At 42.8% G+C, this 23281-nt stretch overlaps 1 protein-coding gene across 1 annotated transcript in view; it reads right to left on the bottom strand.

Moving 5' to 3' along the window:
* AK9 (adenylate kinase 9) overlaps positions 1 to 23281 on the bottom strand; it is a 194364-nt gene that overhangs the window by 79197 nt on the left and 91886 nt on the right. The window contains exons 19-22 of the mRNA XM_038761300.1: positions 22089 to 22190; positions 11927 to 12133; positions 8027 to 8157; positions 1279 to 1491 (exon numbers count right to left, since the gene is read on the bottom strand). Of these exons, the coding sequence (XP_038617228.1) occupies positions 1279 to 1491; positions 8027 to 8157; positions 11927 to 12133; positions 22089 to 22190 (653 nt within the window). The remainder of the gene's footprint in view (positions 1 to 1278; positions 1492 to 8026; positions 8158 to 11926; positions 12134 to 22088; positions 22191 to 23281) is intronic.

The raw sequence follows: 23281 nt of genomic DNA on the forward strand, positions 1-23281 counted from the left end.
AATTTAGCCCAGTGCTCTGCACACAGTAAGCGCTCAATAAATACGACTGAATGAATGAATGTAGTCCAGTGCTCTGCACACAGTAAGCGCTCAATAAATACGACTGAATGAATGAATGTAGTCCAGTGCTCTGCACACAGTAAGCACTCGAATAATATGATTGAATGAATGAATTTAGTCCAGTGCTCCGCACACAGTAAGCGCTCAATAAATACGATTGAATGAATGAATGAATTTAGTCCAGTGCTCCGCACACAGTAAGCGCTCAATAAATATGATTGAATGAATGAATGAATGAATTTAGTCCAGTGCTCTGCACACAGGAAGCGCTCAATAAATAGGATTGAGCACTAGATTGTGAGTTCCTTCGCCAAGCACCGCTCTCAGTGCTGGAGTAGACGCAAGCTTATTAGGTCGGACGCGGGCTTACGGGGGGGGCTCACGGGTTTCACTCCCATTTCACAGATGAGGCAGCCGAGGCCCGGAGAAGTGGGCGACTGACCGGAGGTCACCCGGCTGGCGGCTCAGTGGAAAGAGCCCGGGCTTGGGAGCCAGAGGTCACGGGTTCCAATCCCACCTCGGCCGCTCATCAGCTGGGTGACTTTGGGCAAGGCGCTTCCCTTCTGTGGGCCTCAGTGATCCCATCTGGAGAATGGGGGGGAAGACTGGGAGCCCCATGTGGGACCACCTGATCACCTTGCACGTAGTAAGCGCTTAATAAATGCCACCATTAGATAAATCCCGGCTCCACCACTTGTCAGCCGTGTGACCCTGGACAAGTCACTTCACTTCTCCGGGCCTCAGTGACCTCATCTGGAAAATGGGGATTAAGGCCGTGAGCCCCCCGTGGGACGACCCGATCGCCTCGTACTCTCCCCAGCGCTTAGAACGGTGCTTTGCACGTAGTAAGCGCTTAATAAATGCCATCATTAGATAAATCCCGGCTCCACCACTTGTCAGCCGTGTGACCCTGGGCAAGTCACTTCCCTTCTCCGGGCCTCAGTGACCTCATCTGGAAAATGGGGATTAAGGCCGTGAGCCCCCCGTGGGACGACCCGATCGCCTCGTACCCTCCCCAGCGCTTAGAACGGTGCTTTGCACGTAGTAAGCGCTTAATAAATGCCACCATTATTCTTATTATTATTAATAATGGGACTATACTTCGTATATTATTATTAATTATTATTAATATATTATAATTATAATTATTATTGTCAATAATGACGTTGACTGTCGCTTAGCGACACAAAATAAGGAGCGGGCTTCGCTTCTTCTCACCTTGAGAGGTTCTCCGTGAGCCACGTACTCCTCCGGATCTTCCAGAAACTTTTCCCGGGCCTCGGGATTTGCGAAGTAGTAAGTCTTTTCCCGGTACTTGGCGCCACAGTCGGGGATTCCGGGATGGAGGATAAAATCTTCTCTGAGACTCACTGGGCAGAAGTGTCCGGAGTCGCCCAGGTGTCTCCTCTTTTCCTTAAGTTTCTCCTCATCCTGGACGGAGCATCAGAGTTTCAGGAAAGAGGGTCAAGGGGCGGTCGGAGGGAAACGGGAAAGGCGAAGGTTGGTTAGGGATTAGAACGGCGCTTTGCACATAGTAAGCGCTTAACAAATACCATCATTATCATCATTATTATTATAATTATTCCGTTCCGGGAAAAATGAATCCGCCGGGAGTTTTGCCGACGGTTCCGCCTCCTTCCCTCTTCTCCCGTCGTCGCCCTCGTGTTTCCGCCCTTCCATTTTGTTTGCCTTTCCCGCCTACGGAGCCCTTCTGAAATCAAATACTACTACTAATAATGAGTAATAATAATAATAATAATGATAAGTACGTATTTATCAATATTTTATTTGTACGTGTTTATTCTATTTATTCTATTTTGTGAATATGTTTTGTTTTGTTGTCTGTCTCCCCCTTCTAGACTGTGAGCCCCGCTGTTGGGTTGGGACCGTCCAAACTTGTACTTCCCAAGCGCTTAGTACAGTGCTCTGCACACAGGAAGCGCTCAATAAATACGATTGAATGAATGAATGAGTGACGGCATTTATTAAGCGCTGACTATGTGCAAATTTATTTATGTACGTATTTATTTTACTTGTACGTATCTGTTCTATTTATTTTATTTTGTTCATATGTTTGGTTTTGTTCTCTGTCTCCTTCTAGACTGTGAGCCCGCTGTTGGGTAGGGACCGTCTCTAGATGTTGCCAACTTGTCCTTCCCAAGCGCTTAGTACAGTGCTCTGCACACAGGAAGCGCTCAATAAATACAATTGATTGATTGATTGATTGATTGCAAAGCACTGTTCTGAGCACTGGGGTGGATACAAGGTAATCAAGTTGTCCCCCGTGGGGACTTAATCCCCATTTTCCAGATGAGGTCACTGAGGCCCGGAGAAGTGAAGTGACTTGCCCAGAGTCACCCAGCTAAGTGGCGGTGTCGGGATTTGAACCCATGACCTCGGACTCCAAAGCCCGGCCTCTTTCCACTGCGCCACGCTGCTTCCATCTCCTTGAGGAGGCCTTTCCTGATTCTCCACCCTCGGACCCCAAGTGCGACTTTCGCTCTTTCAATCAATCAATCAATCAATCAATCAATCGTATTTATTGAGCGCTTACTGTGTGCAGAGCACTGTACTAAGCGCTTGGGAAGTCCAAGTCTCCTAGGCACTTAAGTACTCACACCCATCCCCGTCCACTCACAAATATAGGCAAATATCTTCAAATTCTACCGCTCCCCCTCGCTTCCAATTTCTTTTCTTGTCTCCGCTAATAATAATAATAATAATAATAATAATAATGATGATGATGATGGTATTTGTTAAGTGCTTATGTGCTGCAGTGATAATAATAATAATGATGATGGTATTTGTTAAGCGCTTCTGTGCTGTAGTAATAATAATAATAATAGTGATGATGATGCTGGTATTTGTTAAGCGCCGCTCCCCCTTGCTTCCAATTTATTTTCTTGTCTCTGCTAATAATAATAATAATAATAAGGATGATGGCATTTGTTTAGCGCTTCTGTGCTGTAGTAATAATAATAATAATAATAATGATGATGATGATGGTATTTGTTAAGCGCCGCTCCCCCTTGCTTCCAATTTATTTTCTTGTCTCTGCTAATAATAATGATAACAATAATAATAATAATAATAATGATGATGATGATGGCATTTGTTAAGCGCTTATGTGCTGTAGTAATACTAATAATAATGATGATGATGATGGTATTTGTTAAGCGCCGCTCCCCCTTGCTTCCAATTTCTTTTCTTGTCTCCGCTAAGAATAATAATAATAATAATGATGATGATGGTATTTGTTAAGCGCTTATGTGCTGTAGTAATAACAATAATAATCATGATGATGGTGGTATTTGTTAAGCGCCGCTCCCCCTTGCTTCCAATTTCTTTTCTTGTCTCCGCTAATAATAATAATAATAATAATAATAATAATAATAATAATAATAATAATAATAATGATGGCATTTGTTAAGCACTTATGTGCTGTAGTAATAATAATAATAATAATGATGATGATGGTATTTGTTAAGCGCCGCTCCCCCTTGCTTCCAATTTCTTTTCTTGTCTCCGCTAATAATAATAATAATAATAATGATGATGGTATTTGTTAAGCGCTTATGTGCTGTAGTAATAATAATAATAATGATGATGATGATGATGGTATTTGTTAAGCACCGCTCCCCCTTGCTTCCAATTTCTTTTCTTGTCTCCGCTAATAATAATAATAATAATAATGATGATGGTGTTTGTTAAGCGCCGCTCCCCCTTGCTTCCAATTTATTTTCTTGTCTCCGCTAATAATAATAACAATAATGATGATGGTATTTGTGAAGCGCTTATGTGCTGTAGTGATAATAATAATAATGAAGATGATGGTATTTGTTAAGCGCCGCTCCCCCTCGCTTCCAATTTCTTTTCTTGTCTCCGCTAATAATAATAATAATAATAATGATGATGGTATTTGTTAAGCGCTTATGTGCTGTAGTAATAATAATAATAATAATGAAGATGATGGTATTTGCTAAGCGCCGCTCCCCCTTGCTTCCAATTTCTTTTCTTGTCTCCGCTAATAATAATAATAATAATAATGATGATGGCATTTGTTAAGCGCTTATGTTCTGTAGTAATAATAATAATAATAATGATGATGATGGTATTTGTTAAGCCCCACTCCCCCTTGCTTCCAATTTCTTTTCTTGTCTCTGCTAATAATAATAATAATAATAATGATGATGGCATTTGTTAAGCGCTTATGTGCTGTAGTAATAATAATAATAATAATGATGATGATGATGGTATTTGTTAAGTGCCGCTCCCCCTTGCTTCCAATTTATTTTCTTGTCTCCGCTAATAATAATAACAATAATGAAGATGGTATTTGTTAAGCGCTTATGTGCTGTAGTGATAATAATAATAATGATGATGGCATTTGTTAAGCGCTTCTGTGTTGTAGTGATAATAATAATAATAATAATGATGATGGTATTTGTTAAGCGCCGCTCCCCCTTGCTTCCAATTTCTTTTCTTATCTCCGCTAATAATAATAATAATAATAATAATGATGATGATGATGATGGTATTTGTTAAGTGCCGCTCCCCCTTGCTTCCAATTTCTTTTCTTGTCTCCGCTAATAATAATAACAATAATGAAGATGGTATTTGTGAAGCGCTTATGTGCTGTAGTGATAATAATAATAATGATGATGGTATTTGTTAAGCGCTTCTGTGCTGCAGTGATAATAATAATAATGATGATGATGATGGTATTTGTTAAGCGCCGCTCCCCCTTGCTTGCAATTTCTTTTCTTGTCTCCGCTAATAATAATAATAATAATGATGATGATGGTATTTGTTAAGCGCTTATGTGCTGTAGTAATAATAATAATAATGATGATGATGATGATGGTATTTAAGTGCCGCTCCCCCTTGCTTCCAATTTCTTTTCTAGTCTCCGCTAATAGTAATAATGATGATAATAATGATGATGATGGTATTTAAGTGCTTATGTGATGTAGTGATAATAATAATAATGATGATGGTATTTGTTAAGTGCCACTCCCCCTCACTTCCAATTTATTTTCTTGTCTCCACTAATAATAATAATATTAATAATAATGATGATGATGGTATTTGTTAAGCACTTATGTGCTATAGTGATAATAATAATAATGATGATTGTATTTGTTAAGCGCTTATGTGCTGTAGTAATAATAATCATAATGATGGTATTTGTTAAGCGCCGCTCCCCCTTCCTTCCAATTTATTTTCTTGCCTCCGCTAATTATAATAATAATAATAATAATAATAATGATGATGGTATTTGTTAAGCGCTTATGTGCTGTAGTAATAATAATAATAATGATGATGATGATGATGGTATTTAAGTGCCGCTCCCCCTTGCTTCCAATTTCTTTTCTAGTCTCCGCTAATAATAATAATGATGATAATAATGATGATGATGGTATTTGTTAAGCGCTTCTGTGCTGTAGTGATAGTAATAATAATGATGATGGTATTTGTTAAGCGCTTCTGTGCTGTAGTGATAATAATAATAATGATGATGGTATTTGTTAAGCGCCACTCCCCCTCGCTTCCAATTTATTTTCTTGTCTCCACTAATAATAATAATAATAATAATAATAATAATAATAATGATGGTATTTGTTAAGCGCTTATGTGCTGTAGTGATAATAATAATAATGATGATTGTATTTGTTAAGCGCTTATGTGCTGTAGTGATAATAATCATAATGATGATGGTATTTGTTAAGCGCCACTCCCCCTCGCTTCCAATTTATTTTCTTGTCTCCACTAATAATAATAATAATAATAATGATGATGGTATTTGTTAAGCACTTATGTGCTGCAGTGATAATAATAATAATGATGATTGTATTTGTTAAGCGCTTATGTGCTGCAGTGATAATAATAATAATGATGATTGTATTTGTTAAGCGCTTATGTGCTGTAGTAATAATAATCATAATGATGATGGTATTTGTTAAGCGCTCCTCCCCCTCGCTTCCAATTTATTTTCTTGTCTCCGCTAATAATAATAATTATTATCTCTGGGCCTCAGTGACCTCATTTGTACTTCCCAAGCGCTTAGTACAGTGCTCTGCACCCACTAAGAGCTCAATAAATACGATTGAATGAATGAATCTGTCAAATGGGGATGAAGACTGGGAGCCCCCCGTGGGCCGACCCGATCACCTGGTCACCTCCCCAGCGCTTAGAACAGTGCTTGGCACATAGTAAGCGCTTAATAAATGCCATCATTATCATTATCATCTCTGGGCCTCAGTGATCTCATCTGTAAAATGGGGATGAAGACTGGGGGCCCTCCGTGGGCCGACCCGATCGCCTTGTATCCTCCCCAGCGCTTACAACAGTGCTGGGCACCTAGTTAGTAAGCACTTAACAAATACCATTATTATTATTATTGTTATCATTATTATGATCATCATTGTTATTATTTTATTATCGTCATTGTTATCATTATTATTATCATCATTGTTATTATTTTATTATTGTCATTGTTGCTATCATTATTATCATCATTATTGTTACTATCATTGTTATTATCATCATTGTTATTATTTTATTATTGTCATTGTTATCATTATCATCATTATTATTTTATTATTGTCATTGTTATCATTATTACTATCATCATCGTTATTATTTTATTATTGTCGTTATCATTATTATCATCATTATTGTTACTATCATTATTATTATCATCATCATTGTTATTATTTTATTATTGTCATTGTTGCTATCATTATTATTATCATCATTGTTATTATTTTATTATTGTCATTGTTATCATTATCATTATCATCATTGTTATTATTTTATTATTGTCATTGTTGCTATCATTATTATTATCATCATTGTTATTATTTCATTATTGTCATTGTTATCATTATTATTATCATCGTTATTATTTTACTATTGTCATTGTTATCATTATTATTATCATCATTGTTATTATTTTATTATTGTCATTGTTATCATCATTATTATCATCATTGTTATTATTTTATTATTGTCATTGCTGTTATCATTATTATTATCATCATTGTTATTATTTTATTATTGTCATTGTTATCATTATTATCATCATTGTTATTATTTTATTATTGTCATTGTAGTTATCATTATTATTATCATCATTGTTATTATTTTATCATTGTCATTGTTATCGTTATTATTATCATCATCGTTATTATTTTATTATTGTCATTGTTATCATTATTATTATCGTCATCATTATTATTTTATTATTGTCATTGTTATCATTATCATTATCATCATCGTTATTATTTTATTATTGTCATTGTTATCATTATTATCATCATTGTTATTATTTTATTATTGTCATTGTAGTTATCATTATTATTATCATCATTGTTATTATTTTATCATTGTCATTGTTATCGTTATTATTATCATCATCGTTATTATTTTATTATTGTCATTGTTATTTTTATTATCGTCATCATTATTATTTTATTATTGTCATTGTTATCATTATCATTATCATCATCGTTATTATTTTATTATTGTCATTGCTGCTATCATTATCATCATCATTGTTATTATTTTATTATTGTCATTGTTATCATTATCATTATCATCATCGTTATTATTTTATTATTGTCATTGCTGCTATCATTATCATCATCATTGTTATTATTTTATTATTGTCATTGTTATCATTATCATCGTCGTTATCATTCTATTATTGTCATTGTTGCTATCATTGTTATCATCATCATTGTTACTATTTTCTTATCGTCATTGCTGCCACCATTATCATTATCATCATTGCTATTATTTTCTTATTGTCATTGTTATCACCATCACCATTGTTATTTTATTACTGTCATTGTCGTTATTATTATCATCATCACTGTTATTATTTTATTATTGGTATTGCTATTATCACTATTATTGTCATTATTCTCATTGTTATTCTTCTTCTTGAAAACGAGGGGCTTACGTCTTCATCCCCGTCTTCTCGTTCCTCCTCCTCCTCCACATCCTCCTCGGCCTCGGCTTCGGCCAGCAGATCGTCCGTCTCCTCGTCCAGATCTTCCCCGGCGACCTCCCAGCCGCCATATTTCAACGGTTCTGGAAGGAGGAGAGACCCGTCATCGTTCATTTTCCTTTCCCCTCCCCGCTTTCTTCGCTAGAAGCGGCGGGATTCGAACCCATGACCGCTGACTCCAAGGCCTGCGCTCTGCCCGCCGGGCCACGCCGCTTCTACGGTCGGAGTAGGAGGGATAACAGGTATTTCATCCCCATTTCACCCTTGAGGACACTGAGGCACGGAGAAGTCGAGTGACTGGCCCAGGGTCACTCAACAATCAGTCAATCAGTCAATCCATCGTATTTATTGAGCGCTTCCTGTGTGCTGAGCGCCGCTTCTACAGTCGGAGTAGGAGGGAGAAGAGGGATTTCATCCCCATTTTACCCTTGAGGACACTGAGGCATGGAGAAGTCGAGTGACTGGCCCAGGGTCACTCAACAATCAGTCAATCAGTCAATCCATCGTATTTATTGAGCGCTTCCTGTGTGCTGAGCGCCGCTTCTACAGTCGGAGTAGGAGGGAGAAGAGGGATTTCATCCCCATTTTACCCTTGAGGACACTGAATAACGGAGAAGTCGAGTGACTGGCCCAGGGTCACCCAACAATCAATCAATCAATCGTATTTATTGAGCGCTTCCTGTGTGCTGAGCGCCGCTTCTACAGTCGGAGTAGGAGGGAGAAGAGGGATTTCATCCCCATTTTACCCTTGAGGACACTGAGGCACGGAGAAGTCGAGTGACTGGCCCAGGGTCGCCCAACAATCCATCAATCAGTCAATCCCCACTGTTGGGTAGGGACCGTCTCTATATGTTGCCAACTTGTACTTCCCAAGCGCTTAGTACAGTGCTCTGCACACGGTAAGCGCTCAATAAATATGATTGATTGATTGATTGAGCGCTTATCGTGTGCAGAGCGCCGCTTCTACAGTCTTGAGTAGGAGGGAGAAAAGGTATTTCATCCCCATTTTACCCTTGAGGACACTGAGGCACGGAGAAGTCGAGTGACTGGCCCAGGGTCACCCAACAATCAATCAATCCATTGTATTTATTGAGCGCTTACTGTGTGCTGAGCGCCGCTTCTACAGTCTTGAGTAGGAGGGAGAAGAGGGATTTCATCCCCATTTTGCCCCTGAGGACACTGAGGCACGGAGAAGTCGAGTGACTGGCCCAGGGTCACCCAATAATCAATCAGTCAATCATCTATCGGATTTATTGAGCGACTTGCCCAGGGTCACTCAACAATCAATCAATCCAGCGTATTTATTGAGCGCTTACTGTGTGCTGAGCGCCGCTTCTACAGTCTTGAGTAGGAGGGAGAAGAGGGATTTCATCCCCATTTTACTCTTGAGGACACTGAATAACGGAGAAGTCGAGTGACTGGCCCAGGGTCACTCAACAATCAATCAATACATTGTATTTATTGAGCGCTTACTGTGTGCTGAGCGCCGCTTCTACAGTCTTGAGTAGGAGGGAGAAGAGGTATTTCATCCCCATTTTACCCCTGAGGACACTGAGGCACGGAGAAGTCGAGTGACTGGCCCAGGGTCACTCAACAATCAATCAGTCAATCATCTATCGGATTTATTGAGCGACTTGCTCAGGGTCACTCAACAATCAATCAATCCATCGTATTTATTGAGCGCTTACTGTGTGCTGAGCGCCGCTTCTACAGTCTGAATAGGAGGGATAACAGGTATTTCATCCCCATTTTACTCTTGAGGACACTGAGGCACAGAGAAGTCGAGTGACTGGCCCAGGGTCACCCAACAATCAATCAATTCATCGTATTTATTGAGCGCTTACTGTGTGCAGAGCGCCGCTTCTACAGTCGGAGTAGGAGGGAGGAGAGACCCTTCATCGTTCGTTTTCCTTTCCCCTCCCCACTTTCTTAGCTAGAAGCGGCGGGATTCGAACCCATGACCGCTGACTCCAAGGCCTGCGCTCTTCCCGCCGGGCCACGCCGCTCCTACGGTCGGAGTAGGAGGGAGAAGAGGAATTTCATCCCCATTTTACTCTTGAGGACACTGAATAACGGAGAAGTCGAGTGACTGGCCCAGGGTCACTCAACAATCAATCAATACATTGTATTTATTGAGCGCTTACTGTGTGCTGAGCGCCGCTTCTACAGTCTTGAGTAGGAGGGAGAAGAGGGATTTCATCCCCATTTTACGCTTGAGGACACTGAGGCACGGAGAAGTCGAGTGACTGGCCCAGGGTCACCCAATAATCAATCAGTCAATCATCTATCGGATTTATTGAGCGACTTGCCCAGGGTCACTCAACAATCAATCAATCCATCGTATTTATTGAGCGCTTACTGTGTGCTGAGCGCCGCTTCTACAGTCTTGAGTAGGAGGGAGAAGAGGGATTTCATCCCCATTTTACTCTTGAGGACACTGAATAACGGAGAAGTCGAGTGACTGGCCCAGGGTCACTCAACAATCAATCAATACATTGTATTTATTGAGCGCTTACTGTGTGCTGAGCGCCGCTTCTACAGTCTTGAGTAGGAGGGAGAAGAGGTATTTCATCCCCATTTTACCCTTGAGGACACTGAGGCACGGAGAAGTCGAGTGACTGGCCTAGGGTCACCCAATAATCAATCAGTCAATCATCTATCGTATTTATTGAGCGACTTGCCCAGGGTCACTCAACAATCAATCAATCCATCGTATTTATTGAGCGCTTACTGTGCGCAGAGCACCGCTTCTACGGTCTGAGTAGGAGGGAGAAGAGGTGTTTCATCCCCATTTTACCCTTGAGGACACTTAATAATGGAGAAGTCGAGTGACTGGCCCAGGGTCACTCAACAATCAGTCAATCAGTCAATCAATCATATTTATTGAGCGCGTCCTGTGTGCAGAGTGCCGCTTCTACAGTCTGAGTAGGAGGGAGAAGAGGTATTTCATCCCCATTTTACCCTTGAGGTCACTGAGGCATGGAGAAGTCAAATGACTGGCCCAGGGTCACCCAACAATCAATCAATCAATCAATCCATCGTATTTATTGAGCGCTTCCTGTGTGCAGAGCGCCGCTTCTACAGTCTTGAGTAGGGGGGAGAAGAGGTACTTCATCCCCATTTTACCCTTGAGGACACTGAGGCACGGAGAAGTCGAGTGACTGGCCCAGGGTCACTCAACAATCAGTCAGTCAGTCAGTCATATTTATTGAGCACTTCCTGTGTGCTGAGCACCACTTCTACAGTCGGAGTAGGAGGGAGAAGAGATATTTCATCCCCATTTTACCCTTGAGGACACTGAGGCACGGAGAAGTCGAGTGACTGGCCCAGGGTCACTCAACAATCAGTCAATCAATCGTATTTATTGAGCGCTTCCTGTGTGCAGAGCGCCGCTTCTACAGTCTTGAGTAGGGGGGAGAAGAGGTACTTCATCCCCATTTTACCCTTGAGGACACTGAGGCACGGAGAAGTCAAGTGACTGGCCCAGGGTCACTCAACAATCAATCATCCATCGTATTTATTGAGCGCTTCCAGTGTGCAGAGCGCCGCTTCTACCGTCGGAGTGGGAGGGAGAAGAGGGATTTCATCCCCATTTTAGCCTTGAGGACACTGAATAATGGAGAAGTCGAGTGACTGGCCCAGGGTCACCCACCAATCCATCATATTTATGGAGCGCTTACTGTGTGCAGGGCACTGTACTAAGCGCTTGGGAAGGCCAAGCTGGCAAGAAGCCATCGCACCCCAGACGGCCCGACCGGTCCCCGCTCCGGCGCGTACCCCGGTTCTTTCCCTCCGTTAGGCCGCACGGCCCCTCCAACGGTCAATGCCCAATTCCGGCCGGCCGGGACTTACTCTCCATGGCGTCCGCCACGCTCCGAAGCAGGTCCCGCGGAGTTTTCCCGGCGATTTCCAGGTTGAGCGTCTGAACGTGGGGAAATTCGGCGACCGCCACCTCGAACTGCTGCCACTCGTTGGCGAAGGCGGCCATCTTCTCCCGGAGCGGCTCCATTTCCGCCACCTCCGGGTAGCCGTCGTCGGGAAAGTCGGGCAAGGCGATTTCTGCCGAGCAGTGGCAAGGGAAAAGCGCGCTCAGTGCCGGGGCCCTCCTCGGATGGCGGATAATAATAATAATGATAATAATGGTGGCATTTATTAAGCGCTTACTACGTGCAAAGCACTGTTCGAAGCGCCGGGGAGGTGACAAGGTGATGGGGTTGTCCCACAGTGGGGGCTCCCAGTCTTCATCCCCATTTTCCAGATGGGGGGACTGAGGCCCGGAGATCATCATCATCAATCGTATTTACTGAGCGCTTACTATGTGCAGAGCACTGTACTAAGCGCTTGGGACGTACAGATTGGCAACGTATAGAGACGGTCCCTACCCAACAGGGGGCTCACAGTCTAAGAGATCTAAGAGATGTGAAGTGACTGGCCCAAAGTCACCCAGCTGACGAGTGGCGGAGGCGGGATTGGAACCCGTGACCTCGGACTCCAAAGCCCGGGCTCTTGCCGCTGAGCCACGCCGGATCCCACCCGTCGGATTTTCAAATCGGCTGTGGAAGGCGTGGGAGGGCGCGGGGTCCGTAAGCGGTCGGCTAGCCCAAGGAAGAACACGTCTACGCAGTTCCGAACCTTAATATAAACCTTATATAAACCATATATATCTATATCTATAGATAGATAGATGATAGATAGATGACAGATAGATAGATAGATAGATAGATAGATAGCATAAATGAGGGAACTGTACAAATGAGGGAACTGAGGCCCAGAGAAGTGAAGTGACTGGCCCAAAGTCACCCAGCTGACGAGTGGCGGAGGCGGGATTGGAACCCGTGACCTCGGACTCCAAAGCCCGGGCTCTTGCCGCTGAGCCACGCCGGATCCCACCCGTCGGATTTTCAAATCGGCTGTGGAAGGCGTGGGAGGGCGCGGGGTCCGTAAGCTAGCCCAAGTAAGAACACGTCTACGCAGTTCCGAACCTTAATATAAACCTTATATAAACCATATATATCTATATCTATAGATAGATAGATGATAGATAGATATAGATAGATGACAGATAGATAGATAAATAGATAGATAGATAGATAGATAGATAGATAGATGGATAGATAGATAGCATAAATGAGGGAACTGTACAAATGAGGGAACTGAGGCCCAGAGAAGTGAAGTGACTGGCCCAAAGTCACCCAGCTGACGAGTGGCGGAGGCGGGATTGGAACCCGTGACCTCGGACTCCAAAGCCCGGGCTCTTGCCGCTGAGCCACGCCGGATCCCACCCGTCGGATTTTCATATCGGCTGTGGAAGGCGTGGGAGGGCGCGGGGTCCGTAAGCTAGCCCAAGGAAGAACACGTCTACGCAGTTCCGAACCTTAATATAAACCTTATATAAACCATATATATCTATATCTATAGATAGATAGATGATAGATAGATATAGATAGATGACAGATAGATAGATAAATAGATAGATAGATAGATAGATAGATAGATAGATAGATAGCATAAATGAGGGAACTGTACAAATGAGGGAACTGAGGCCCAGAGAAGTGAAGTGACTGGCCCAAAGTCACCCAGCTGACGAGTGGCGGAGGCGGGATTCGAACCCGTGACCTCGGACTCCAAAGCCCGGGCTCTTGCCGCTGAGCCACGCCGGATCCCACCCGTCGGATTTTCAAATCGGCTGTGGAAGGCGTGGGAGGGCGCGGGGTCCGTAAGCTAGCCCAAGGAAGAACACGTCTACGCAGTTCCGAACCTTAATATAAACCTTATATAAACCATATATATCTATATCTATAGATAGATAGATGATAGATAGATATAGATAGATGACAGATAGATAGATAGATAGATAGATAGATAGATAGATAGATAGATAGATAGCATAAATGAGGGAACTGTACAAACGAGGGAACTGAGGCCCAGAGAAGTGAAGTGACTGGCCCAAGGTCACCCAGCTGACGAGTGGCGGAGGCGGGATTGGAACCCGTGACCTCGGACTCCAAAGCCCGGGCTCTTGCCGCTGAGCCACGCCGGATCCCACCCGTCGGATTTTCAAATCGGCTGTGGAAGGCGTGGGAGGGCGCGGGGTCCGTAAGCTAGCCCAAGTAAGAACACGTCTACGCAGTTCCGAACCTTAATATAAACCTTATATAAACCATATATATCTATACCTATAGATAGATAGATGATAGATAGATATAGATAGATGATAGATAGATAGATAGATAGATAGATAGATAGATAGATAGATAGCATAAATGAGGGAACTGTACAAATGAGGGAACTGAGGCCCAGAGAAGTGAAGTGACTGGCCCAAAGTCACCCAGCTGACGAGTGGCGGAGGCGGGATTCGAACCCGTGACCTCGGACTCCAAAGCCCGGGCCCTTTCCGCTGAGCCACGCTGCTTCTCTGTGGTTCTCTTCTACACATACATATATGTATGTGTATACCATGCATATATGGTATGGTATGTATGTATGTGTTTATATTAAAGTTTGGAAATGCCCAATAAATGAAATATAAAATAAAATAAATCCATGTAATTAGTTTGGCATTTCCAAACCTTAATGCAAACCTTATATAAACCATATATATATGTGGTATGTATATTTACACATGTAGTATGTTTGGTTTTGTTCTCTGTCTCCCCCTTTTAGACTGTGAGCCCACCGTTGGGTAGGGACCGTCTCTAGATGTTGCCAATTTGGACTTCCCAAGCGCTTAGTACAGTGCTCTGCACACAGGAAGCGCTCAATAAATACGATTGATGATGATTGATGATATATGTATACCATGCATATATGGTATGGTATGTGTGTGTATATATATATAATATAATATATATTATTTATTGAGCGCTTAGTACAGTGCTCTGCACACAGTCAGTGCTCAATAAATACGATTGAGTGAATGAAAAATGAGTATATATATATGGTTTATATTAAGGTTTGGAAATGCCAAATTAATCATTATATTATTATATTTTATAATATAATATATGTACACACGCACATATATATGCATACATATATACATGTATATATATATATATATACATATGGTTTATATTAAGGGTTGGAAATGCCAAATTAATTACATGGATTTATTTTAGATTTTATTTCATTTTATTTTATATATACCACATATACATGACATACATATACATATATACATGTATACATATACATGCCGTATATATATATATATATATATATATATATATATATATATATATATATATATGGTTTATATAAGATTTATATTAAGGTTTGGAAATACCAAATTAATTACATGGATTTATTTTTGATTTTATTTTATATAAATTCATATATATATATATATATATATAAACCGCATATATATGGTTTAGTAGGGTTTATATTAAGGTTTGGAAAGCCAAATTAATTACATGGATTTATTTTAGATTTTATTTTATATAAATTATATAAATTCATTTATATATATATAAACCATATATATATATATATATATATGTTGGGTAGGGGCCGTCTCTATATGTTGCCAACTTGTTCTTCCCAAGCGCTTAGTACAGTGCTCTTCACACAGTAAGCGCTCAATAAATACCATTGAATGAATGAAAAATGAATATATATACATATGGTTTATATTAAGGTTTGGAAATGCCAAATTAATTACATGGCTTTATTTTAGATTTTATTTTATATAAATCCATTTTTATATATATATAGGGTAGGGACCGTCTCTACATGTTGCCAACTTGTACTTCCCAAGCGCTTAGGACAGTGCTCTGCACACAGTTAGCACTCAATAAATAGAATTGAATGAATGAAAAAGGAATATATATATATATATATATATATATATATATATATATATATGGTTTATATTAAGGTTTGGAAATGCCAAATTAATTACATGGATTTATTTTAGCTTCTATTGTATATACATTTTATATATATATATATATATATATATATATAATAATGGCATTTATTAAGCGCTTACTATGTGCCAAGCACTGTTCTAAGCGCTGAGGAGGTGACAAGGTGATCAGGTAGTCCCACGGGGGGGCTCCCAGTCTCCATCCCCGTTTTCCAGATGAGGGAACTGAGGCCCGGAGAAGTGAAGTGACTCGCCCAAAGTCACCCAGCTGACGGTTGGCGGAGCCGGGATTTGAACCCATGACCTCGGACTCCAAAGCCCGGGCTCTTTCCACTGAGCCATGCATGAATTAGCTGGGTGACTTGGGGCAAGTCGCTTGACTTCTCTGGGCCTCAGTTCCCTCATCTGGAAAATGGGGATGAAGACTGGGAGCCCCACGTGGGACAACCTGACCACCTCGTATCCCCCCCGGGCGCTTAGAACAGTGCTTTGCACGTAGTAAGCGCTTAGTAAATGCCACCATTATCATTATTATTATTAACTTCTCCGGGCCTCAGTTCCCTCATCTGTAAAATGGGGATGAAGACTGAGAGCCCCCCGTGGGACCACCTGATCACCTTGTCACCACCCCGGCGCTTAGAACGGTGCTTTGCACGTAGTAAGCGCTTAATAAATGCCATTATTATTATTATTGTTGTTATTATTATTATTATTATTATTATTATTATTATTATTATTATTACAGTGCTCCGCACTCGGAAAGCGCTCAACAGACACCTGTCTCCATGTTTTGTTTTGTCGTCTGTCTCCCCCTTCTAGACTGTGAGCCCGTTGTTGGGGAGGGACCGTCTCCAGATGTTGCCGACTTGTCCTTCCCAAGCGCTCAGTACAGTGCTCTGCACACAATAAGCGCTCAATAAATACGACTGAATGAATGACTAGATACCAGTGACCCTACAGTTAGGACTGAGTAAATATAAATGAAGGAAAGCGGTTCGTTTCCGCAGGTTTTCCAAGCCAGCTGCCAGCTGCAAGATTGAAGCGCTCAGTACAGTGCTCCGCACACTGTAAGCGCTCAATAAATAGGACTGAAAGAATGACTAGATACCAGTGACCATACAGTTAGGACTGAGTAAATATAAATGAAGGAAAGTGGTTCGTTTCCGCAGGTTTTCCAAGACAATTGCCAGCTGCAAGATTGAAGCGCTTAGTACAGTGCTCTGCACACGGTAAGCGCTCAATAAATAGGACTGAATGAATGACTAGATACCAGTGACCCTACAGTTAGGACTGAGTAAATATAAATGAAGGAAAGCGGTTCGTTTCCGCAGGTTGTCCAAGACAGCTGCCAGCTGCAAGATTTAAGCGCTCAGTACAGTGCTCTGCACACTGTAAGCGCTCAATAAGTAGGACTGAATGAATGACTAGATACCAGTGACCATACAGTTAGGACTGAGTAAATATAAATGAAGGAAAGCGGTTCGTTTCCGCAGGTTGTCCAAGACAGCTGCCAGCTGCAAGATTGAAGCGCTCAGTACAGTGCTCTGCACACTGTAAGCGCTCAATAAGTAGGACTGAATGAATGACTAGATACCAGTGACCATACAGTTAGGACTGAGTAAATATAAATGAAGGAAAGTGGTTCGTTTCCGCAGGTTTTCCAAGACAGCTGCCAGTCGCAAGATTGAAGCGCTCAGTACAGTGCTCCGTACACTGTAAGCGCTCAATAAATAGGACTGAAAGAATGACTAGATACCAGTGACCATACAGTTAGGACTGAGTAAATATAAATGAAGGAAAGTGGTTCGTTCCTGCAGGTTTTCCAAGCCAGCTGCCAGCTGCAAGATTGAAGCGCTCAGTACAGTGCTCCGCACCCTGTAAGCGCTCAATAAATAGGACTGAAAGAATGACTAGATACCAGTGACCCTACAGTTAGGACTGAGTAAATATAAATGAAGGAAAGTGGTTCGTTTCCGCAGGTTGTCCAAGCCAGCTGCCAGCTGCAAGATTGAAGCGCTCAGTACAGTGCTCCGCACACTGTAAGCGCTCAATAAATAGGACTGAAAGAATGACTAGATACCAGTGACCATACAGTTAGGACTGAGTAAATATAAATGAAGGAAAGCGGTTCGTTTCCGCAGGTTTTCCAAGACAGCTGCCAGCTGCAAGATTGAAGCACTCAGTACAGTGCTCTGCGCACTGTAAGCGCTCAATAAATAGGACTGAAAGAATGACTAGATACCAGTGACCATACAGTTAGGACTGAGTAAATATAAATGAAGGAAAGCGGTTCGTTTCCGCAGGTTTTCCAAGACAGCTGCCAGCTGCAAGATTGAAGCGCTCAGTACAGTGCTCTGCACACGGTAAGCGCTCAATAAGTAGGACTGAATGAATGACTAGATACCAGTGACCATACAGTTAGGACTGAGTAAATATAAATGAAGGAAAGTGGTTGGTTTCCGCAGGTTTTCCAAGACAGCTGCCAGCTGCAAGATTGAAGCGCTCAGTACAGTGCTCCGCACACTGTGAGCGCTCAATAAATAGGACTGAAAGAATGACTAGATACCAGTGACCATACAGTTAGGACTGAGTAAATATAAATGAAGGAAAGTGGTTCGTTTCCGCAGGTTTTCCAAGACAATTGCCAGCTGCAAGATTGAAGCGCTTAGTACAGTGCTCTGCACACGGTAAGCGCTCAATAAATAGGACTGAATGAATGACTAGATACCAGTGACCATACAGTTAGGACTGAGTAAATATAAATGAAGGAAAGCGGTTCGTTTCCGCAGGTTTTCCAAGACAGCTGTCAGCTGCAAGATTGAGGCGCTCAGTACAGTGCTCCGCACACTGTAAGCGCTCAATAAATAGGACTGAAAGAATGACTAGATACCAGTGACCCTACAGTTAGGACTGAGTAAATATAAATGAAGGAAAGTGGTTCGTTTCCGCAGGTTGTCCAAGCCAGCTGCCAGCTGCAAGATTGAAGCGCTCAGTACAGTGCTCCGCACACTGTGAGCGCTCAATAAATAGGACTGAAAGAATGACTAGATACCAGTGACCATACAGTTAGGACTGAGTAAATATAAATGAAGGAAAGCGGTTCGTTTCCTCAAGTTTTCCAAGCCAGCTGCCAGTTGCAAGATTGAAGCGCTCAGTACAGTGCTCTGCACACGGTAAGCGCTCAATAAGTAGGACTGAAAGAATGACTAGATACCAGTGACCATACAGTTAGGACTGAGTAAATATAAATGAAGGAAAGCGGTTCGTTTCCGTAGGTTTTCCAAGACAACTGCCAGCTGCAAGATTGAAGCGCTCAGTACAGTGCTCTGCACACTGTAAGCGCTCAATAAATAGGACTGAAAGAATGACTAGATACCAGTGACCCTACAGTTAGGACTGAGTAAATATAAATGAAGGAAAGTGGTTCGTTTCCGCAGGTTGTCCAAGCCAGCTGCCAGCTGCAAGATTGAAGCGCTCAGTACAGTGCTCTGCACACGGTAGGGGCTCAATAAGTAGGACTGAAAGAATGACTAGATACCAGTGACCCTACAGTTAGGACTGAGTAAATATAAATGAAGGAAAGTGGTTCGCTTCCGCAGGTTGTCCAAGACAGCTGCCAGCTGCAAGATTGAAGCGCTCAGTACAGTGCTCTGAGCACTGTAAGCGCTCAATAAATACGATTGAATGAATGACTAGTTACCAGTGACCATACAGTTAGGACTGAGTAAATATAAATGAAGGAAAGTGGTTGGTTTCCGCAGGTTGTCCAAGCCAGCTGCCAGTCGCAAGATTGAAGCGCTCAGTACAGTGCTCCGCACACTGTAAGCGCTCAATAAATAGGACTGAAAGAATGACTAGATACCAGTGACCATACAGTTAGGACTGAGTAAATATAAATGAAGGAAAGCAGTTCGTTTCCGCAGGTTTTCCAAGACAGCTGCCAGTCGCAAGATTGAAGCGCTCAGTACAGTGCTCCGCACACTGTAAGCGCTCAATAAGTAGGACTGAATGAATGACTAGATACCAGTGACCATACAGTTAGGACTGAGTAAATATAAATGAAGGAAAGCGGTTCGTTTCCGTAGGTTTTCCAAGACAACTGCCAGCTGCAAGATTGAAGCGCTCAGTACAGTGCTCTGCACACTGTAAGCGCTCAATAAATAGGACTGAAAGAATGACTAGATACCAGTGACCATACAGTTAGGACTGAGTAAATATAAATGAAGGAAAGTGGTTCGTTTCCGCAGGTTGTCCAAGCCAGCTGCCAGCTGCAAGATTGAAGCGCTCAGTACAGTGCTCTGCACACGGTAGGGGCTCAATAAGTAGGACTGAAAGAATGACTAGATACCAGTGACCATACAGTTAGGACTGAGTAAATATAAATGAAGGAAAGTGGTTCGCTTCCGCAGGTTGTCCAAGACAGCTGCCAGCTGCAAGATTGAAGCGCTCAGTACAGTGCTCTGAGCACTGTAAGCGCTCAATAAATACGATTGAATGAATGACTAGTTACCAGTGACCATACAGTTAGGACTGAGTAAATATAAATGAAGGAAAGTGGTTGGTTTCCGCAGGTTGTCCAAGCCAGCTGCCAGTCGCAAGATTGAAGCGCTCAGTACAGTGCTCCGCACACTGTAAGCGCTCAATAAATAGGACTGAAAGAATGACTAGATACCAGTGACCATACAGTTAGGACTGAGTAAATATAAATGAAGGAAAGCAGTTCGTTTCCGCAGGTTTTCCAAGACAGCTGCCAGTCGCAAGATTGAAGCGCTCAGTACAGTGCTCCGCACACTGTAAGCGCTCAATAAATAGGACTGAAAGAATGACTAGATACCAGTGACCATACAGCTAGGACTGAGTAAATATGAATGAAGGAAAGTGGTTCGCTTCCGCAGGTTGTCCAAGACAGCTGCCAGTTGCAAGATTGAAGCGCTCAGTACAGTGCTCTGCACACTGTAAGCGCTCAATACATACGATTGAATGAATGACTAGATACCAGTGACCATACAGTTAGGACTGAGTAAATATAAATGAAGGAAAGTGGTTGGTTTCCGCAGGTTGTCCAAGCCAGCTGCCAGTCGCAAGATTGAAGCGCTCAGTACAGTGCTCCGCACACTGTAAGCGCTCAATAAATAGGACTGAAAGAATGACTAGATACCAGTGACCATACAGTTAGGACTGAGTAAATATAAATGAAGGAAAGCGGTTCGTTTCCGCAGGTTTTCCAAGACAGCTGCCAGTCGCAAGATTGAAGCGCTCAGTACAGTGCTCCGCACACTGTAAGCGCTCAATAAATAGGACTGAAAGAATGACTAGATACCAGTGACCATACAGTTAGGACTGAGTAAATATAAATGAAGGAAAGTGGTTCGTTTCCACAGGTTTTCAAAGACAATTGCCAGCTGCAAGATTGAAGCGCTCAGTACAGTGCTCTGCACACTGTAAGCGCTCAATAAGTAGGACTGAATGAATGACTAGATACCAGTTAGGACTGAGTAAAAAGAAATGGCACAGTAGCCCTCCCAGGGATTTCGAGATGAAGGAAAGTGGTTCGTTTCCACAGGTGTCCAACACAGCTGCCAGTTGCAAGATTGAAGCGCTCAGTACAGTGCTCCGCACACTGTAAGCGCTCAATAAATAGGACTGAAAGAATGACTAGATACCAGTGACCATACAGTTAGGACTGAGTAAATATAAATGAAGGAAAGTGGTTCGTTTCCACAGGTTTTCAAAGACAATTGCCAGCTGCAAGATTGAAGCGCTCAGTACAGTGCTCTGCACACTGTAAGCGCTCAATAAGTAGGACTGAATGAATGACTAGATACCAGTGACCATACAGTTAGGATTGAGTAAATATAAATGAAGGAAAGCGGTTCGTTTCTGCAGGTTTTCCAAGACAGCTGCCAGCTGCAAGATTGAAGCGCTCAGTACAGTGCTCTGCACACTGTAAGCGCTCAATAAGTAGGACTGAATGAATGACTAGATACCAGTGACCATACAGTTAGGACTGAGTAAATATAAATGAAGGAAAGTGGTTGGTTTCCGCAGGTTTTCCAAGCCAGCTGCCAGCTGCAAGATTGAAGCGCTCAGTACAGTGCTCCGCACGCGGTAAGCGCTCAATAAATAGGGAGAGTGGCTTCTTACCCGCTTCGGGCTCGGCCTCCACCTCCACTTTGGACGCCTTGGAAGAAGGAGGTTGGATCTGATGTTCTTCCGGATTCAAGGGATCTTTGGTCTCTTCGTATTCTGGAAGAAAAACAATCCCCCGCTCATTAAATCCGGAAAATGGGGATGAAGATTGGGAGCCCCCCGGGGGGCAACCTGATCGATCAGTCAATCAATGGTATTTATTGAGCGCTTCCTGTGTGCAGAGCACTGTACTAAGCGCTTGGGAAGTACAGGTGGGCAACATATACAGTCCCTACCCAACAGTCTAAAAACCTGATCACCTTGTCTCCTCCCCGGCGCTTAGTACAGTGTTGGAACTTGTCCTTCCCAAGCGCTTAGTACAGTGCTCTGCACACCGTAAGCGCTCAATAAATACAATTGATTGATTGATTTGCGCATAGTGAGTGCTTAATAAATGCCATGATGATGATGATGATGCTGCTGAAGCAGCAGCGTGGCTCAGTGGAAAAGAGCCCGGGCTTTGGAGTCTGAGGTCACGGGTTCGAATCCAGATGTGTGACTTTGGGCCAGTCGCTTCACTTCCCTGGGCCTCAGTTCCCTCATCTGGAAAATGGGGAAGCAGCGGGGCTCAGTGGAAAGAGCCCGGGCTTTGGAGTCAGAGGTCGCGGGTTCGAATCCAGCTGTGCGACTTTGGGCCAGTCGCTTCACTTCTCTGGGCCTCAGTTCCCTCATCTGGAAAATGGGGAAGCAGCGGGGCTCAGTGGAAAGAGCCCGGGCTTTGGAGTCAGAGGTCGCGGGTTCGAATCCAGCTGTGCGACTTTGGGCCAGTCGCTTCACTTCCCTGGGCCTCAGTTCCCTCATCTGGAAAATGGGGAAGCAGCGGGGCTCAGTGGAAAGAGCCCGGGCTTTGGAGTCAGTGGTCATGGGTTCGAATCCAGCTGTGCGACTTTGGGCCAGTCGCTTCACTTCCCTGGGCCTCAGTTCCCTCATCTGGAAAATGGGGAAGCAGCGGGGCTCAGTGGAAAGAGCCCGGGCTTTGGAGTCAGTGGTCACGGGTTCGAATCCAGCTGTGCGACTTTGGGCCAGTCGCTTCACTTCCCTGGGCCTCAGTTCCCTCATCTGGAAAATGGGGAAGCAGCGGGGCTCAGTGGAAAGAGCCCGGGCTTTGGAGTCAGAGGTCACGGGTTCGAATCCAGCTGTGCGACTTT

Source organism: Tachyglossus aculeatus, chromosome 19 (genome assembly GCF_015852505.1).
Source record: "Tachyglossus aculeatus isolate mTacAcu1 chromosome 19, mTacAcu1.pri, whole genome shotgun sequence".
Taxonomy (NCBI): Eukaryota; Metazoa; Chordata; class Mammalia; order Monotremata; family Tachyglossidae; genus Tachyglossus; species Tachyglossus aculeatus.